Genomic DNA, 16,236 nt, shown 5'->3' on the forward strand with positions numbered 1-16,236 from the left:
TAGGTCCTATCTTGAGGCAACCAGCCCTAATGAGGCAAAGCAGCAAACCATTTTAAATACATTAAAACAATTATTGCCACTGTAGAATGGCTTATAGAACTTAAAATTCTACATTCACACTGTTGGCTAAACAAGTGAACTGGGAAAACTGAAAAGAGGGGCCAACCAGCCCAGATACTCCATAAAGCCTTGATGACCTTCTGTAATGTTCAGTGTGCCAAGATTTTAAATAAGCACTGCCTGATTCTCCTTCAAAAATCACGGTGAATGGAGTGTTTTCCAGCTGTGCAAATAAAGAAGGGTCTCTGTGTTTGGTTCTCAACCTATCTGTCATCATTAGATCGAATGGAAATGCCACATGAGTCTCTCTTGGTTATCTGCTCAGCCTGTCCCTCTTTGATAGGCTAATGGTCAGTCTCTCCTTGTTTGAAACAGAACTGGCGGCCTGAGACCTCCTTGGAAGTTCAGACCCACAGCCTTTTCCCACTAGAAATCTCTTAACCTCACTATACCTTTCCAAGTGTCAAATTTATGAGGCCAGAATGGTTGTTTGGAGTAGCGGAAAACTGGCAATTAAAATTTTTTGCTGTTTCAGAAAAGGTGGAAGAAGGCAAAAATGACAGTTATTCAGATACCTTTGTATAATTCTTTTTTTGTACTCTTCAACCAATAGCTCTCCAATTCCCCAACCCCCAGCCCCTGGTAATCCCCTTTCAACTCTGTTGCTATGATTTTCACTTTTCTATATTCCACATACCAGTGATATCATACAGTATTTGTCTTTCTCTGTCTGACTTATCTTATTTAGCAAGATGTACTCAAGGTCCATACATGTTTTTGCAAATGGCAGGATTTCCTTGTTTCTCATGCTGAATAATATTCCTTTGTGTGTGTGTGTGTATACACTGTATCTTTTTAATCCATTTTTCCATTAATGGAGACTTAAGTTGTATACATTCTTTGTGTAGATTCCATAGAACTTGAGAATTTGAGTGGAAAGGGTAATAGTTGTGAAGATGAAGATGGTGCTACTGTTGTTAATAGCAACTAAGGATGACAAACTTCTTACTTAGTGCCAGGTAAAGTGCAAAGTACTTTTATGTATTATCTCTTTTGACCCTCATTAAAGCTGTATAAAGTGCATGAGAAGGAAACTGAGACTCAGAGAGACTAGCAGCTCGCCCCAGGTTACCAGCTAGCAGGTGGCAGAGCCAGGATTCAGGCCCAGTTGATCCAAAGCCTGAGCCTAACTCTTCACCAGGGTGTGAGGTTGCTTCTCTTTGGGGAGAAGAAAGTCATGGTTCATAGAGGAATATTTCCCATGATTTGAGAGAATCTAGGAAAAGGAATCTAGATGTTGAGAAAGGACTTTAATGGTCTATAGTTAATAAAGACTGGAGCTGGGATTTATACCCAGCCTATGTGTTCCAGAAATTGTCCTGCTTCAGCTTGTGTAGGCATGTGGTCCAGTTTCTGACATTTTACAAATGGAGATATTAAGGCTCTCCGAGGAGACGAGGCAGGGTGGAATGGGGCACAGCAATAGAGCTGCAGGCAAGCCAGCATTCCTAGCTCCACAGTGTGATCCTTTAAATTAGAGGTTCCCAACCTTTTTGGCACCAGGGACCAGTTTCATGGAAGACAATTTTTCCACGGACTGGGTGGGGGAGGATGGTTCAGGCGGTAACGCGAGCGATGGGGGGGATGGTTCAGGCGGTGAAGAGAGCAATGGGGAGCGATAAGGAGCGGCAGATGAAGCGTCACTAGCTTGCCCGCTGCTCACCTCCTGCTGTTCGGCCTGGTTCCTAACAGGCCGAGGACCAGTAGCCGTGGTCCCCAGGGATTGGGGACCCCTGCTTTTAATTATTTTTTCTAGCATGAAATTTGAAATTAAAAATATAATATTATAGACTTGAGGACACGGGGAGGGGGAAGGGTGGGCTGGGACAAAGTGAGAGGGTGACATGGACCTATATATACTACTGGGTGTAGGGTAGATGGCTGGTGGGAAGCAGCCACGTGGCACAGGGAGATCAGCTTGGTGCTTTGTGACCGCCTGGAGGGGTGGGATGGGGAGGGTGGGAAGGAGATGCGGGAGGGAGGAGATGTAGGGATGTATGTATGTGTGTGGCTGATTCACTTTGTTATGAAGCAGAGACTAACACACCATTGTAAAGCAATTATACTCTAATAAAGATGTTAAAAAAAAAGAGAAAAATGTAATATTATTCACACACAAAAGACTTGCTCCTAAATCAGAGGTTCTGGCTGATCCTGATAGTTTCACACTTGGGAGCCCCCTTCTCCAGGTGGCACATGCCCACTGAGGCCCCTGGGCTCCCTGCCCTAGTGGTCATTCTCTCCTTGGTCTTCTCTTTCCAACTCATCGGACATGTGCCCTTCAGCTCTCAGGGCCCAACAGACCTCTTACTCGTTCTTTGTAATGGTCCAAAGAGATTTGGAGGTAGAAAGTTGTTTATCAATTCTGCATTTTTCTATAGAAAAAAAGTGGTTTTCAGTAGTGTGTGATGTTGATGGGGAGGACGAAGATGGGACAGAATATTGTGAGGGTCTTCCAAGAACACTGTTGTTCCGTAAGAGGATGCCCACCAGGTCACACCAGCAACATCACTGCCTACCTTATTGCCTTGAGAAGACTGGGACCTGATCACTGGCTTTCTTGTTTTCAGCCTGCCTTATGTCATAGGGGAAAAGAGTCTTTGAAAAGACTCAAGGGAGCAGTGCCCATCACACCAAAAGTAGAACGAGGACCTTACCCAGACCTTACTGGTGAGGTAGACAGCCATGGTCTCCCACTGAGGAGCAGACTCCGGGGTCCCTCAGATCTGGTGTCATTGCAAAGTGGAGTGTTGAATGATGTACTGATGGAGCATCTCATGCAGAGGCACCACTTAGACAAGGGACTCTTAAGAAATCTCTAAGTAAGGGTAGTAAAATATCAGAAATACAAAGCACCAGGCTGCATGTGGTTTATCACACTGAGTAGTTGTAACTCAGAGTTCACAGGAGGTTCTGTAAGGGAATAGGTAAATAAATTGATGTTATGGAGAAAAATGAGCAGATCATTTATAATAGGTGGCTAATTTCAGCATTAATTACTCCTTGATAATTACCAAAAGATTGCTGATTCTGTTTTCTTACATGATATATGAAGTCCAAAAAGGCACATTAAAGAAGAGAATAAACATTCAAGAGCTAGAATTTAAAAGAAATAAAAAGAGGTGAGGGAAGGGGAGGGAAAGTGGCCAGTTCAAAGGATGCAGAGGGAGAAGGAGGGAAGCATCTATGGTTACAGCCAAAGAGTCCAGCCCTCAGCGACTTCCTGTTATCCATCAAAAGGTACATTTGTTAACTAAAACTTATATGAAAAACATTTAAAAACAAAAAGAGACTCTTTCAGAAAAGTTTTACAGTTTAATGGGTTGGGGTTAGACGATCTGATTTGCATGATTTGCATTAAGCTTTGCAGTGTACATTATTAATATTATCTTTGTAATTCTAGCTTTTCTTACCTTTTATACATCTGCATTTCTGGTCTATATATTGAAATATAAGTTAGAACTGTGGTATGGGTTTTGAGTAGACCTTTGGTGCTAACTACTGTGCATTTGCCAGGAACCTCATAGGGCAACCACATATTTTCCCACCCCAGCCTCAAACTTTCCCAGCCACAGAGATTCAAACAGCCCATTAGGGGTGTCCTTTCAGAGGAGGACCATGGTCTGAGCAGCCGCCATGCTGTCCTTTGCCATTACAGGAAGAGGCAGTGTCTTCAGTGGTTAAGAGCAAAGCTTTCGGAATCAAATGAATCTGTATTCGAATTGATCCAAGACAAATTACTAAACTCTGTTGTTTCTGTTTCCTCCCTATACAACGAGCACACACACATGTAGAGCTGTGTTACCCAAGTGTAGAGCGACAATGTGAATCACAGTAAGACTTTGGTGAATGTCCTTGCTTCAGTAATGGCTCTCACAGAGCCATGTGCTGGTTCTGGGAATATCACTCTGGACAAGACAGGCACCAGCTTTTTGTAACATTTCATGGAGCCAATATTCCATTGACAGAGAACAAAGTAAACAAGTAAATCAGAATTCAGCATTGATGAATCTTCAGAAGAAAGTGAAAGCAAGGTGAAGCAAGAGGAAATGAGTTCAGACAGCTAACCCCTGAATGATCCAAAGGAACCATCCGTAGAAAACTGGATAAATGGTGTGCCAGGCAGAGGGTATAGTAGGTGCAAGCTCCTGGGGAGGGTCAGGTGGATGAGCTTGGTGGGAGGATGGAAGGGGATGAGTTCATCCAGGTAGGCGGGGGCCTAGTGAGGGAGAGTCTTAGAGGTCAGGTAAGGAATTTGGATTTTATTCTAACCCTAAATAGAAGCTGTTTTAGGATTTTAGGCAGGGAGATGATGGTCTGCTTTATACTTTAGATGGTCTGCTTTATACTTTCCTTTGACTGCTGTCAGGAGTCTAGTTAACAAGGAGGGGGATTTGTGGGGTGGGGGTGGTTGTTGCTGTACCCTGGGGGAGAGACAGCGGAGTCTGGGGTAGGGTGGGAGCAGTGGAAATGCAGAATTGGACTTGAGACATATTTTAGAGATAGGGCCAGAAGAACATGCTGGTGGATTAACTATGGGGTGGGGTGAGGAAATGATGGCTATCAAGGATAATTCTTAAGTGTTTGGCCTAGTTGGGCAGTGGCGTCATTTGCTGAGATGGGAAAGACCCAATGCGGGAGGAATAGGTTTAGCCAGGGAAATCAGGAGTTGGCTTTGGACGAGTTCAGTCTGAGAATCCTGTTAGCCATCCTTATGGAGGTGTCAGGTATACTGTTGGCTATGGGTCTGTAGCCAGCTTTTTGTAACTTTTCAGAACTTTGATTATGATAAGCAAGGCCAAGTGAGGATGATCCCTCAGCTCCATCCCCTTCCAAATGTGTGATTGTTTTTCCTTCCCACTCCCCTTCAATGCTGAGAATCTATCTCTCCCATCTCCCTCCTTCTATTTATTCCCTCCCTTCTCTTGGCCCTATTTTGGAAAACCTAAATCAGGGATTTTTACTGTTGGCTTTGAGGATTAGAATGAAAACACAGACAACCAAGAAAAACTCCTCCCAAGAGAGGCTGTGTTTACTGCACAGTAGGAATAGTGCTATACTGTGAATTGCTCACCCAGGTATCCTCACGGTTCAGGACCATGGAGTTCTCTCCTCCTCTTATCAACATGGCAACACCTCTCTTGGTTTGTCCTCTGTGTCATGTTTGTCTCTCTAAGACCCTTCATGCAGAGCCGAAGGTTTACCTACTAGAGAAGAGCTGAAATGTTTTCTTTCTTATTCAAACACTGATTGCAGTCGTGGTTTGTGGAGGGTTTATAACTATGATGATTGCTGTCATCCAGCAATCTTCTTTAAAACTTGTCTTTCCCACTATGCCTCTAAGAGGGTCCACCTGGAAGCCTTGCGTGAGCAGTGACCCAGATGGACATCCCTACCTGTAGTGCCTGACCTCTGAGGGAGTGCCAAGGTACACATGGGCCCTGCTCCAGAGCCCTGAGCTAGAGCAGGGTCTCACAGGCCTTTGGGGCTCAGTTTCTACTGGGATGGGCGAGGCTCTGGCCCTGGCCAGGAGGGTGGAGTGGACAGGAGTGACAGTGCATGTTAATTAGCACTGTGCAGAGCTGTCGCCAGGAAGCCAGAAGCCACATGGTCGCAACCTGGTTTGGGGTTGGTATACCAAATTCAAACCAACTGGCTTTTGTTTGGAAATGCCCTGGGAGGGTCCTGGTCCTTTCTGGACAACAAAAGGGCCGGCGTTTCCTTACCCTGAGCCCTGTATTAAACGCTAAGAGGTTCTATAAACACTACAGCAAGTGCTGTGACAGATCTGGCTTCAGAGACACACATATCCCTCTCATTTGTTGGCAAGTAGGAGCTGGCATAAACTTAGTTATAAAGGTCCTTATTTAGAGGCATGGGGAGGAAACATGAATCTGTGTCCATCCAGTGTCCCCCTGCTTAAAATGCTTCCATGACTACTTGCCTGTAGGATAAAGTCTAAACTCCTTCCCAAGATCTTATGTGATAGTCTCTCTGCTAATTCCTCTGATCTTATAGCACCCTACTTCTACTCACTCTCCCCCAGCTTTTCACTCCAGCCATTCTGAGTTTTTTTCAGTTCCTAGAATGGGTCTAACTCTGACCTTGGGCCTTTACTTACATTCCTTGCTTTGCCGGACACAGTCTTTAACCCCCCTTCCTCTAGCTAACTGGTCATCATCCTTCAGGGTTCAGCTGTACTGACCCTTCTTCAGGGTAGCCAAGTGATTGGCTGTCCATGCTGTGTGTTTCTCTATAATGTTGACTGTGCTATTTTGTAGTTGTCAGCTTACTCAGACCTCCCAGGCCTCCAGGAAGCAAGGGTCATGCTCATCTAGTTAACTCCTGCTGCTCCAGTGGTAGGCACCAAGAAAGCCTTCCATAAATGTTTGAATGAAGGGCCCCCTCCTGGGGATCCAGACCTGTGCTCAGTTCAGCCCTTCTCTTCTAACATCTCCTAACTCCCAGCAAAGCCAACAGGACCCCAAGCTGAAGAGGAGCATAGCAGTACCTGAACTCGAGATCAAAATGGCCTCTCCACCCACAAGATGATAGCATGTTTAGGACTTTTTATGTTACTGAGAAACCATGTCTACCCAGCATATTCAAAAGGCAGGTCTGGTAACTACATGAGGGTTTGAGCTGGAGTTTCAGCCTTAAACACACAAAGAGCAAAATTCTGTAGAAGCAAAAGGCATAGATTAAGATACTCAAGCCTCGTTTCACCTTCTGTATTTGCCACTTGATACTGGTGAGAACACGGCCGAAACACATATGCTCGGTCTGCCTCAGTCATCTTATCTGTGAAGTGGGCAAGTTATCCCCACTTCATCATGTTGTCAAGAATAAATGAGGCAGGAGGCGGGGCAAGATGGCGGAAGAGTAAGACGCGGAGATCACCTTCCTCCCCACAGACACATGAGAAATACATCTACATGTGGAACTGCTCCTACAGAACACCCACTGAACGCTGGCAGAAGACGTCAGACCTCCCAAAAGGCAAGAAAATCCCCACGTACTTGGGTAGGGCAAAAGAAAAAGAAATAACAGAGACAAAAGAATAGGGATGGGACCTGCACCAGTGGGAGGGAGCTGTGAAGGAGGAAAGGTTTCCACACACTAGGAAGCCCCTTCGTGGGCAGAGACTGCGGGTAGCAGAGGGGGGAAGCTTCAGAGCCACGGAGGAGAGCGCAGCCACATTGGTGCGGAGGGCAAAGCGGAGAGATTCCCGCACAGAGGAGCGGTGCCGACCAGCACTCACCAGCCCGAGAGGCTTGTCTGCTCAGCTGCCGGGGCGGGCGGAGGCTGGGAGCTGGGGCTCGGGCTTCGGTGCTAGCCGGGAGGGAGTCCGGGAAAAAGACTGCAGCTGCCGAAGAGGCAAGAGACTTTTTCTTGCCTCTTTGTTTCGCGGCGCGCAAGGAGAGGGGATTCAGAGCGCCGCCTAAACGAACTCCAGAGACGGGCGCGAGCCGCGGCTATCAGCGCGGATCCCACAGCAACAGGGACGCAGAGGGAAAAACGGAGAGATTCCCGCACAGAGGCTCGGCGCCGAGCAGCACTCACCAGCCCGAGAGGCTTGTCTGCTCACCCGCCGGGGCGGGCGGGGGCTGGGAGCTGAGGCGCGGGATTCGGTCGGATCCCAGGGAGAGGACTGGGGTTGGCGGCATGAACACAGCCTGAAGGGGCTAGCGCACCACAACTAGCCGGGAGGGTGCCCGAGAAAAAGTCTGCGGCTGCCGAAGAGGCAAGAGACTTTTTCTTGCCTCTTTGTTTCGTGGCGTGCAAGGAGAGGGGATTCAGAGCGCCACTTAAACGAACTCCAGAGACGGGCGCGAGCCGCGGCTATCAGCGTGGACCCCAGAGACGGGCATGAGACGCTAAGGCTGCTGCTGCCGCCACCAAAAAGCCTGTGGGCGAGCACAGGTCATTCTCCACACCGCCCCTCCCGGGAGCCTGTGCAGCCCGCCACGGCCAGGCTCCCGTAATCTGGGGACAACTTCCCCGGGAGAGCGCACGGCGCGCCTCAGGCTGCTGCAACGTCACGACACCTCTGCCGCCGCAGGCTCGCCCCGCCTCCTCCGTACCGCTCCCTCCCCCCAGCCTGACTGAGCCAGAGCCCCCGAATCAGCTGCTCCTTTAACCCCATTCTGTCTGGGCGGGGAACAGACGCCCTCAGGCGACCTACATGCAGAGGCGGGTCCAAATCCAAAGCTGAACCCCGGGAGCTGTACGAACAAAGAAGAGAAAGGGAAATCTCTCCCAGCAGCCTCAGAAGCAGCGGATTAAAGCTCCACAAACAACTTGATGTGCCTGCATCTGTTGAATACCTGAATAGACAACGAATCATCCCAAATTTAGGAGGTGGACTTTGGGAGCAGGATATATTAACTATTCCCCTTTTCCTTTTTTTGTGAGTGTATATGTGTATGCTTCTGGGTGAGATTTTGTCTGTATAGCTTTGCTCTCACCGTTAGTCCTAGGGTTAGGTCCGTCCGTTTTTTTTTACTTAAAAAAAATTTTTTTCCCTAATAAATGTTTTCTTAATAATTTTTTCCTTATTTTCTATTTTTAAAAAATTAAAAAAATTTTTTAATAAGTTTTTTCATATTTTTTATTTTAAAAAATTAAAAAAATTTTTTTTCTTAATTTTTTTCTTATTTTTAGTATAAAAATTAATAAATCTATTTTTAAAAATTAAAAAAAATTTTTTTTTCTCAATAAATTTATTCTTAATAATTTTTTTCTTATTTTTTATTATAATTGCTTTATTTTATTTTATCCTCTTTCTTTCTTTCTTTCCATTTTTTCTCCCTTTTATTCTGAGCCGTGTGGATGAAAGGCTCTTGGTGCTCCAGCCAGGCATCAGGGCTGTGCCTCTGAGGTGGGAGAGCCAACTTCAGGACACTGGTCCACAAGAGACCTCCCAGCTCCACGTAATACCAAACGGCGAAAATCTCTCAGAGATCTCCATCTCACCATCAAGACCCAGCTTCACTCAACGACCAGCAAGCTACAGTGCTGGACACCCTATGCCAAACAACTAGCAAGAGAGGAACACAGCCCCATCCATTAACAGAGAGGCTGCCTAAAATCATAATAAGGCCACAGACACCCCAAAACACACCACCAGACGTGGACGAGCCCACCAGAAAGACAACATCCAGCCTCATCCACCAGAACACAGGCACTAGTTCCCTCCACCAGGAAACCTACACAACCCACTGAACCAACCTTAGCCACTGGGGACAGATACCAAAAACAACGGGAACTACGAACCTGCAGCCTGTGAAAAGGAGACCCCAAACACAGTAAGATAAGCAAAATGAGAAGACAGAAAAACACACAGCAGAAGAAGGAGCAGGGTCAAAACACACCAGACCTAACAAATGAAGAGGAAATAGGTAGTCTACCTGAAAAAGAATTCAGAATAATGATAGTAAGGATGATCCAAAATCTTGGAAATAGAATAGACAAAATGCAAGAAACATTTAACAAGGACATAGAAGAACTAAAGAGGAACCAAGCAACGATGAAAAACACAATAAATGAAATTAAAAATACTCTAGATGGGATCAATTGCAGAATAACTGAGGCAGAAGAACGGATAAGTGACTTGGAAGATAAAATGGTGGAAATAACTACTGCAGAGCAGAATAAAGAAAAAAGAATGAAAAGAACTGAGGACAGTCTCAGAGACCTCTGGGACAACATTAAACGCACCAACATTCGAATTATAGGGGTCCCAGAAGAAGAAGAGAAAAAGAAAGGGACTGAGAAAATATTTGAAGAGATTATAGTTGAAAACTTCCCTAATATGGGAAAGGAAATAGTTAATCAAGTCCTGGAAGCCCAGAGAGTCCCATACAGGATAAATCCAAAGAGAAACACACCAGGACACATATTAATCAAACTATCAAAAATTAAATATAAAGAAAACATATTAAAAGCAGCAAGGGAAAAACAACAAATAACACACAAGGGCATCCCTATAAGGTTAACAGCTGATCTTTCAGCAGAAACTCTGCAAGCCAGAAGGGAGTGGCAGGATATACTTAAAGTGATGAAGGAGAAAAACCTACAACCAAGATTACTCTACCCAGCAAGGATCTCATTCAGATTTGATGGAGAAATTAAAACCTTTACAGACAAGCAAAAGCTGAGAGAGTTCAGCACCACCAAACCAGCTTTACAACAAATGCTAAAGGAACTTCTCTAGGCAAGAAACACAAGAGAAGGAAAACACCTACAATAACAAACCCAAAACATTTAAGAAAATGGGAATAGGAACATACATATCGATAATTACCTTAAATGTAAATGGATTAAATGCTCCCACCAAAAGACACAGACTGGCTGAATGGATACAAAAACAAGACCCATATATATGCTGTCTACAAGAGACCCACTTCAGACCTAGAGACACATACAGACTGAAAGTGAGGGGATGGAAAAAGATATTCCATGCAAATGGAAATCAAAAGAAAGCTGGAGTAGCAATTCTCATATCAGACAAAATAGACTTTAAAATAAAGACTATTACAAGAGACAAAGAAGGACACTATATAATGATCAAGGGATCGATCCAAGAGGAAGGTATAACAATTGTAAATATTTATGCACCCAACATAGGAGCACCTCAATACATAAGGCAAATACTAACAGCCATAAAAGGGGAAATCGACAGTAACACAATCATAGTAGGGGACTTTAACACCCCACTTTCACCAATGGACAGATCGTCCAAAATGAAAATAAATAAGGAAACACAAGCTTTAAATGATACATTAAACAAGATGGACTTAATTGATATTTATAGGACATTCCACCCAAAAACAACAGAATACACATTTTTCTCAAGTGCTCATGGAACATTCTCCAGGATAGATCATATCTTGGGTCACAAATCAAGCCTTGGTAAATTTAAGAAAATTGAAATCGTATCAAGTATCTTTTCCGACCACAACGCTATGAGACTAGATATCAATTACAGGAAAAGATCTGTAAAAAATACAAACACATGGAGGCTACACAATACACTACTTAATAACGAAGTGATCACTGAAGAAATCAAAGGGGAAATCAAAAAATACCTAGAAACAAACGACAATGGAGACACGACAATCCAAAACCTATGGGATGCAGCAAAAGCAGTTCTAAGAGGGAAGTTTATAGCAATACAAGCCTACATCAAGAAACAGGAAACATCTCGAATAAACAACCTAACCTTGCACCTAAAGCAATTAGAGAAAGAAGAACCAAAAAACCCCAAAGCTAGCAGAAGGAAAGAAATCATAAAGATCAGATCAGAAATAAATGAAAAAGAAATGAAGGAAACAATAGCAAAAATCAATGAAACTAAAAGCTGGTTCTTTGAGAAGATAAACAAAATTGATAAACCATTAGCCAGACTCATCAAGAGAAAAAGGGAGAAGACTCAAATTAATAGAATTAGAAATGAAAAAGGAGAAGTAACCACTGACACTGCAGAAATACAAACGATCATGAGAGATTACTACAAGCAACTCTATGCCAATAAAATGGACAACCTGGAAGAAATGGACAGATTCTTAGAAATGCACAACCTGCCAAGACTGAACCAGGAAGAAATAGAAAATATGAACAGACCAATCACAAGCACTGAAATTGAAACTGTGATTAAAAATCTTCCAACACACAAAAGCCCAGGACCAGATGGCTTCACAGGCGAATTCTATCAAACATTTAGAGAAGAGCTAACACCTATCCTTCTCAAACTCTTCCAAAATATTGCAGAGGGAGGAACACTCCCAAACTCATTCTACGAGGCCACCATCTCCCTGATACCAAAACCAGACAAAGATGTCACAAAGAAAGAAAACTACAGGCCAATATCACTGATGAACATAGATGCAAAAATCCTCAACAAAATACTAGCAAACAGAATCCAACAGCACATTAAAAGGATTATACACCATGATCAAGTGGGGTTTATTCCAGGAATGCAAGGATTCTTCAATATACGCAAATCAATCAATGTGATACATCATATTAACAAATTGAAGGAGAAAAACCATATGATCATCTCAATAGATGCAGAGAAAGCTTTCGACAAAATTCAACACCCATTTATGATAAAAGTCCTGCAGAAAGTAGGCATAGAGGGAACTTTCCTCAACATAATAAAGGCCATATATGACAAACCCACAGCCAACATTGTCCTCAGTGGTGAAAAACTGAAACCATTTCCACTAAGATCAGGAACAAGACAAGGTTGCCCACTCTCACCACTATTATTCAACATAGTTTTGGAAGTGTTAGCCACAGCAATCAGAGAAGAAAAAGAAATAAAAGGAATCCAAATCGGAAAAGAAGAAGTAAAGCTGTCACTGTTTGCAGATGACATGATACTATACATAGAGAATCCAAAAGATGCTACCAGAAAACTACTAGAGCTAATCAATGAATTTGGTAAAGTAGCAGGATACAAAATTAATGCACAGAAATCTCTTGCATTCCTGTATACTAATGATGAAAAATCTGAAAGTGAAATTAAGAAAACACTCCCGTTTACCATTGCAACAAAAAGAATAAAATACCTAGGAATAAACCTACCTAAGGAGACAAAAGACCTGTATGCAGAAAATTATAGGACACTGATGAAAGAAATTAAAGATGATACAAATAGATGGAGAGATATACCATGTTCTTGGATTGGAAGAATCAACATTGTGAAAATGACTCTGCTACCCAAAGCAATCTACAGATTCAATGCAATCCCTATCAAACTACCACTGGCATTTTTCACAGAACTAGAACAAAAAATTTCACAATTTGTATGGAAACACAAAAGACCCCGAATAGCCAAAGCAATCCTGAAAAAGAAAAATGGAGCTGGAGGAATAAGGCTCCCTGACTTCAGACTATATTACAAAGCTACAGTAATCAAGACAGTTTGGTACTGGCACCAAAACAGAAATATAGATCAATGGAACAGGATAGAAAGCCCAGAGATAAGCCCACGCACATATGGTCACCTTATCTTTGATAAAGGAGGCAAGCATATACAGTGGAGAAAAGACAGCCTCTTCAATAAGTGGTGCTGGGAAAATTGGACAGGTACATGTAAAAGTATGAAATTAGAACACTCCCTGACACCATGCACAAAAATAAACTCAAAATGGATTAAAGACCTAACTGTAAGGCCAGACACTATCAAACTCTTAGAGGAAAACATAGGCAGAACACTCTATGACATAAATCACAGCAAGATCCTTTTTGACCCAGGTCCTAGAGAAATGGAAATAAAAACACAAATAAACAAATGGGACCTAATGAAACTTAAAAGCTTTTGCACAGCAAAGGAAACCATAAACAAGACCAAAAGACAACCCTCAGAATGGGAGAAAATATTTGCAAATGAAGCAACGGACAAAGGATTAATCTCCAAGATTTACAAGCAGCTCATGCAGCTCAATAACAAAAAAACAAACAACCCAATCCAAAAATGGGCAGAAGACCTAAATAGACATTTCTCCAAAGAAGAGATACAGATTGCCAACAGACACATGAAAGAATGCTCAACATCATTAATCATTAGAGAAATGCAAATCAAAACTACAATGAGGTATCATCTCACACCGGTCAGAATGGCCATCATCAAAAAATCTAGAAACAATAAATGCTGGAGAGGGTGTGGAGAAAAGGGAACACTCTTGCACTGTTGGTGGGAATGTAAATTGATACAGCCACTATGGAGAACAGTATGGAGGTTCCTTAAAAAACTAAAAATAGAACTACCATATGACCCAGCAATCCCACTACTGGGCATATACCCTGAGAAAACCATAATTCAGAAAGAGTCATGTACCAAAATATTCATTGCAGCTCTGTTTACAATAGCCAGGACATGGAAGCAACCTAGGTGTCCATCATCGGATGAATGGATAAAGAAGATGTGGCACATATATACAATGGAATATTACTCAGCCATAAAAAGAAATGAAATGGAGGTGTTTGTAATGAGGTGGATGGAGTTAGAGTCTGTCATACAGAGTGAAGTAAGTCAGAAAGAGAAAAACAAATACAGTATGCTAACACATATATATGGAATCTAAGGGAAAAAAAAAAAGGTCATGAAGAACCTAGTGGCAAGATGGGAATAAAGACACAGACCTACTAGAGAATGGACTTGAGGATATGGGGAGGGGGAGGGGTGAGATGTGACAGGGTGAGAGAGTGTCATGGACATATATACACTACCAAATGTAAAATAGATAGCTAGTGGGAAGCAGCCGCATAGCACAGGGAGATCAGCTCGGTGCTTTGTGACCACCTAGAGGGGTGGGATAGGGAGGGTGGGAGGGAGGGAGATGCAAGAGGGAAGAGATATGGGAACATATGTATATGTATAACTGATTCACTTTGTTATAAAGCAGAAGCTAACACACCATTGTAAAGCAATTATACTTCAATAAAGATGTTTAAAAAAAAAAAAAAAAGAATAAATGAGGCAAATCTTATCAGGTGTTTAGCAAATTTTGTGCCCCTTATTAAGCACTCAAAAATTAATTATAGGGGGGAGGGATAAATTGGGAGATTGGGATTGACATATACACACAACTATATATAAAATAGCACAGGGAACTCTACTCAGTACTCTGTAATGACCTGTATGGGAAAAGAATGTAAAAAAGAGTGGATATATGTATATGTGTAACTGATTGACTTTGCTGTACACCTGAAACTAGCACAACATTGTAAATCAACTATACGCCAATAAAAATTTTTAAAAAAAGAAAAAATTATTATAACTATTGTAGTTATAAAAATAGGACAGCCTTTAAATTTTGTGCTTTTTAGTTTTCCCATTGGAAATAAATACACTAAAATGAAAATAAAAGGGGGGCGGGTTACAAAATGGCATGTAGAGAGGACTCCCATATCTACCAGAGAAAGTCTATATGTATATGTATAGAAAACATCTGGGGAGAGCTTCTCCAAAGGATTAACAGGGGCTTCTCCTGGGAGGTGGGTTTGTGGTTGATCTTCATTTTATACTTTTTGCTTGACTCTGTTTTCTAACATGAACACATTGCTCATTAAGTGGGTGATGGTAGAGAGGAGACAATGTTTAAAAAGGAAAAGGGAAGAAAGAAATTAGCTAGAGGCTAAGAAGGCATAGCGTAGGTCTGCTCGCCAGTTGTAGTTGTTCCTGTCTTTACTAAACGTGGTTCTCCCTTGGCAGGATTTTTCACCCAGATCTCCACCTTGGCTGATGTGCAGGAAAATGTCATGGAATACCTCCACGTACTCAGCCGGCCCAAAGTCATCGACCAGGAGCACGACGTGGTGTGGACTGAAGCGTACATCGACAGCACTGTGAGTCCCCAGAGCCCCAGGGGAGAGCCTGAGGGTTCCTCCTACCATGGGAGAGTTTCCCTGGGTTTATTCCAGAAGATGGTGGTTGTAGCATTCCTTCTCAGTAACGGGGTTCACTGACATCTTCCATATTTGTATGGTTTGCGTTGGTCTCTTAGCAAGCAAGGTTAGCGACAACTCCTAATATCAGAGAATGTAACAGGTTCTTCTGGAAGGTGTCTGGTCAGCACAGAAAACTCACTTTTGGTTTCTGTCTTCTCTACCTTTTTTTCCTTCTCACAAGTGTACAAGTTCTGTCAGTGTGGCAATGATGACAGGTGTGTAAGATTTGGTCCTCGCCATCATCGGAGAGGCCCAGTCCTAGGGGTGAATCTTGGGTCTCAGCTTGGGAAGGTGGGACCACCTTCAGTTCTGACAGTGAATTGGAGCCACTGTAGAGGCCACAGCTGCCTTTTCTTCCCTTGAACAAGTGAGAAAATGCTTCAGTGGTGGTTATATAGGCACTGATTGTTGTTGAAACTCTGGCCATGGGCTCATTCTAAAGCCAAATTCCAAAGAAAAAAGATTCTGGTGCCGAATTACCTTAAAAGGAGGAGTGTTGTCAATCATCAAATAATGGCTCAATGGCCAGGTTTCTTGTGTAGTTGCTGGGTGATTTTTCATAGTGATAATGAATCTGATGGGAGTGGCATTTTTCATTTATTGATTGTAAATGTTCTCAGAGGGCCCCTCTCCCATGATTTGTGTCGGGATTAACAT

The 16,236-nt window shown here is 43.0% G+C and overlaps 1 protein-coding gene across 1 annotated transcript in view; it reads left to right on the forward strand.

Annotated features, from left to right (window-relative positions):
• CACNA2D3 (calcium voltage-gated channel auxiliary subunit alpha2delta 3) overlaps positions 1 to 16,236 on the forward strand; it is a 791,777-nt gene that overhangs the window by 500,288 nt on the left and 275,253 nt on the right. Inside the window, exon 13 of the mRNA XM_061195439.1 lies at positions 15,344 to 15,477. Coding sequence (XP_061051422.1) covers positions 15,344 to 15,477 — 134 coding nt within the window. The remainder of the gene's footprint in view (positions 1 to 15,343; positions 15,478 to 16,236) is intronic.

This window comes from Eubalaena glacialis, chromosome 7 (assembly GCF_028564815.1).
Source record: "Eubalaena glacialis isolate mEubGla1 chromosome 7, mEubGla1.1.hap2.+ XY, whole genome shotgun sequence".
NCBI lineage: Eukaryota > Metazoa > Chordata > Mammalia > Artiodactyla > Balaenidae > Eubalaena > Eubalaena glacialis.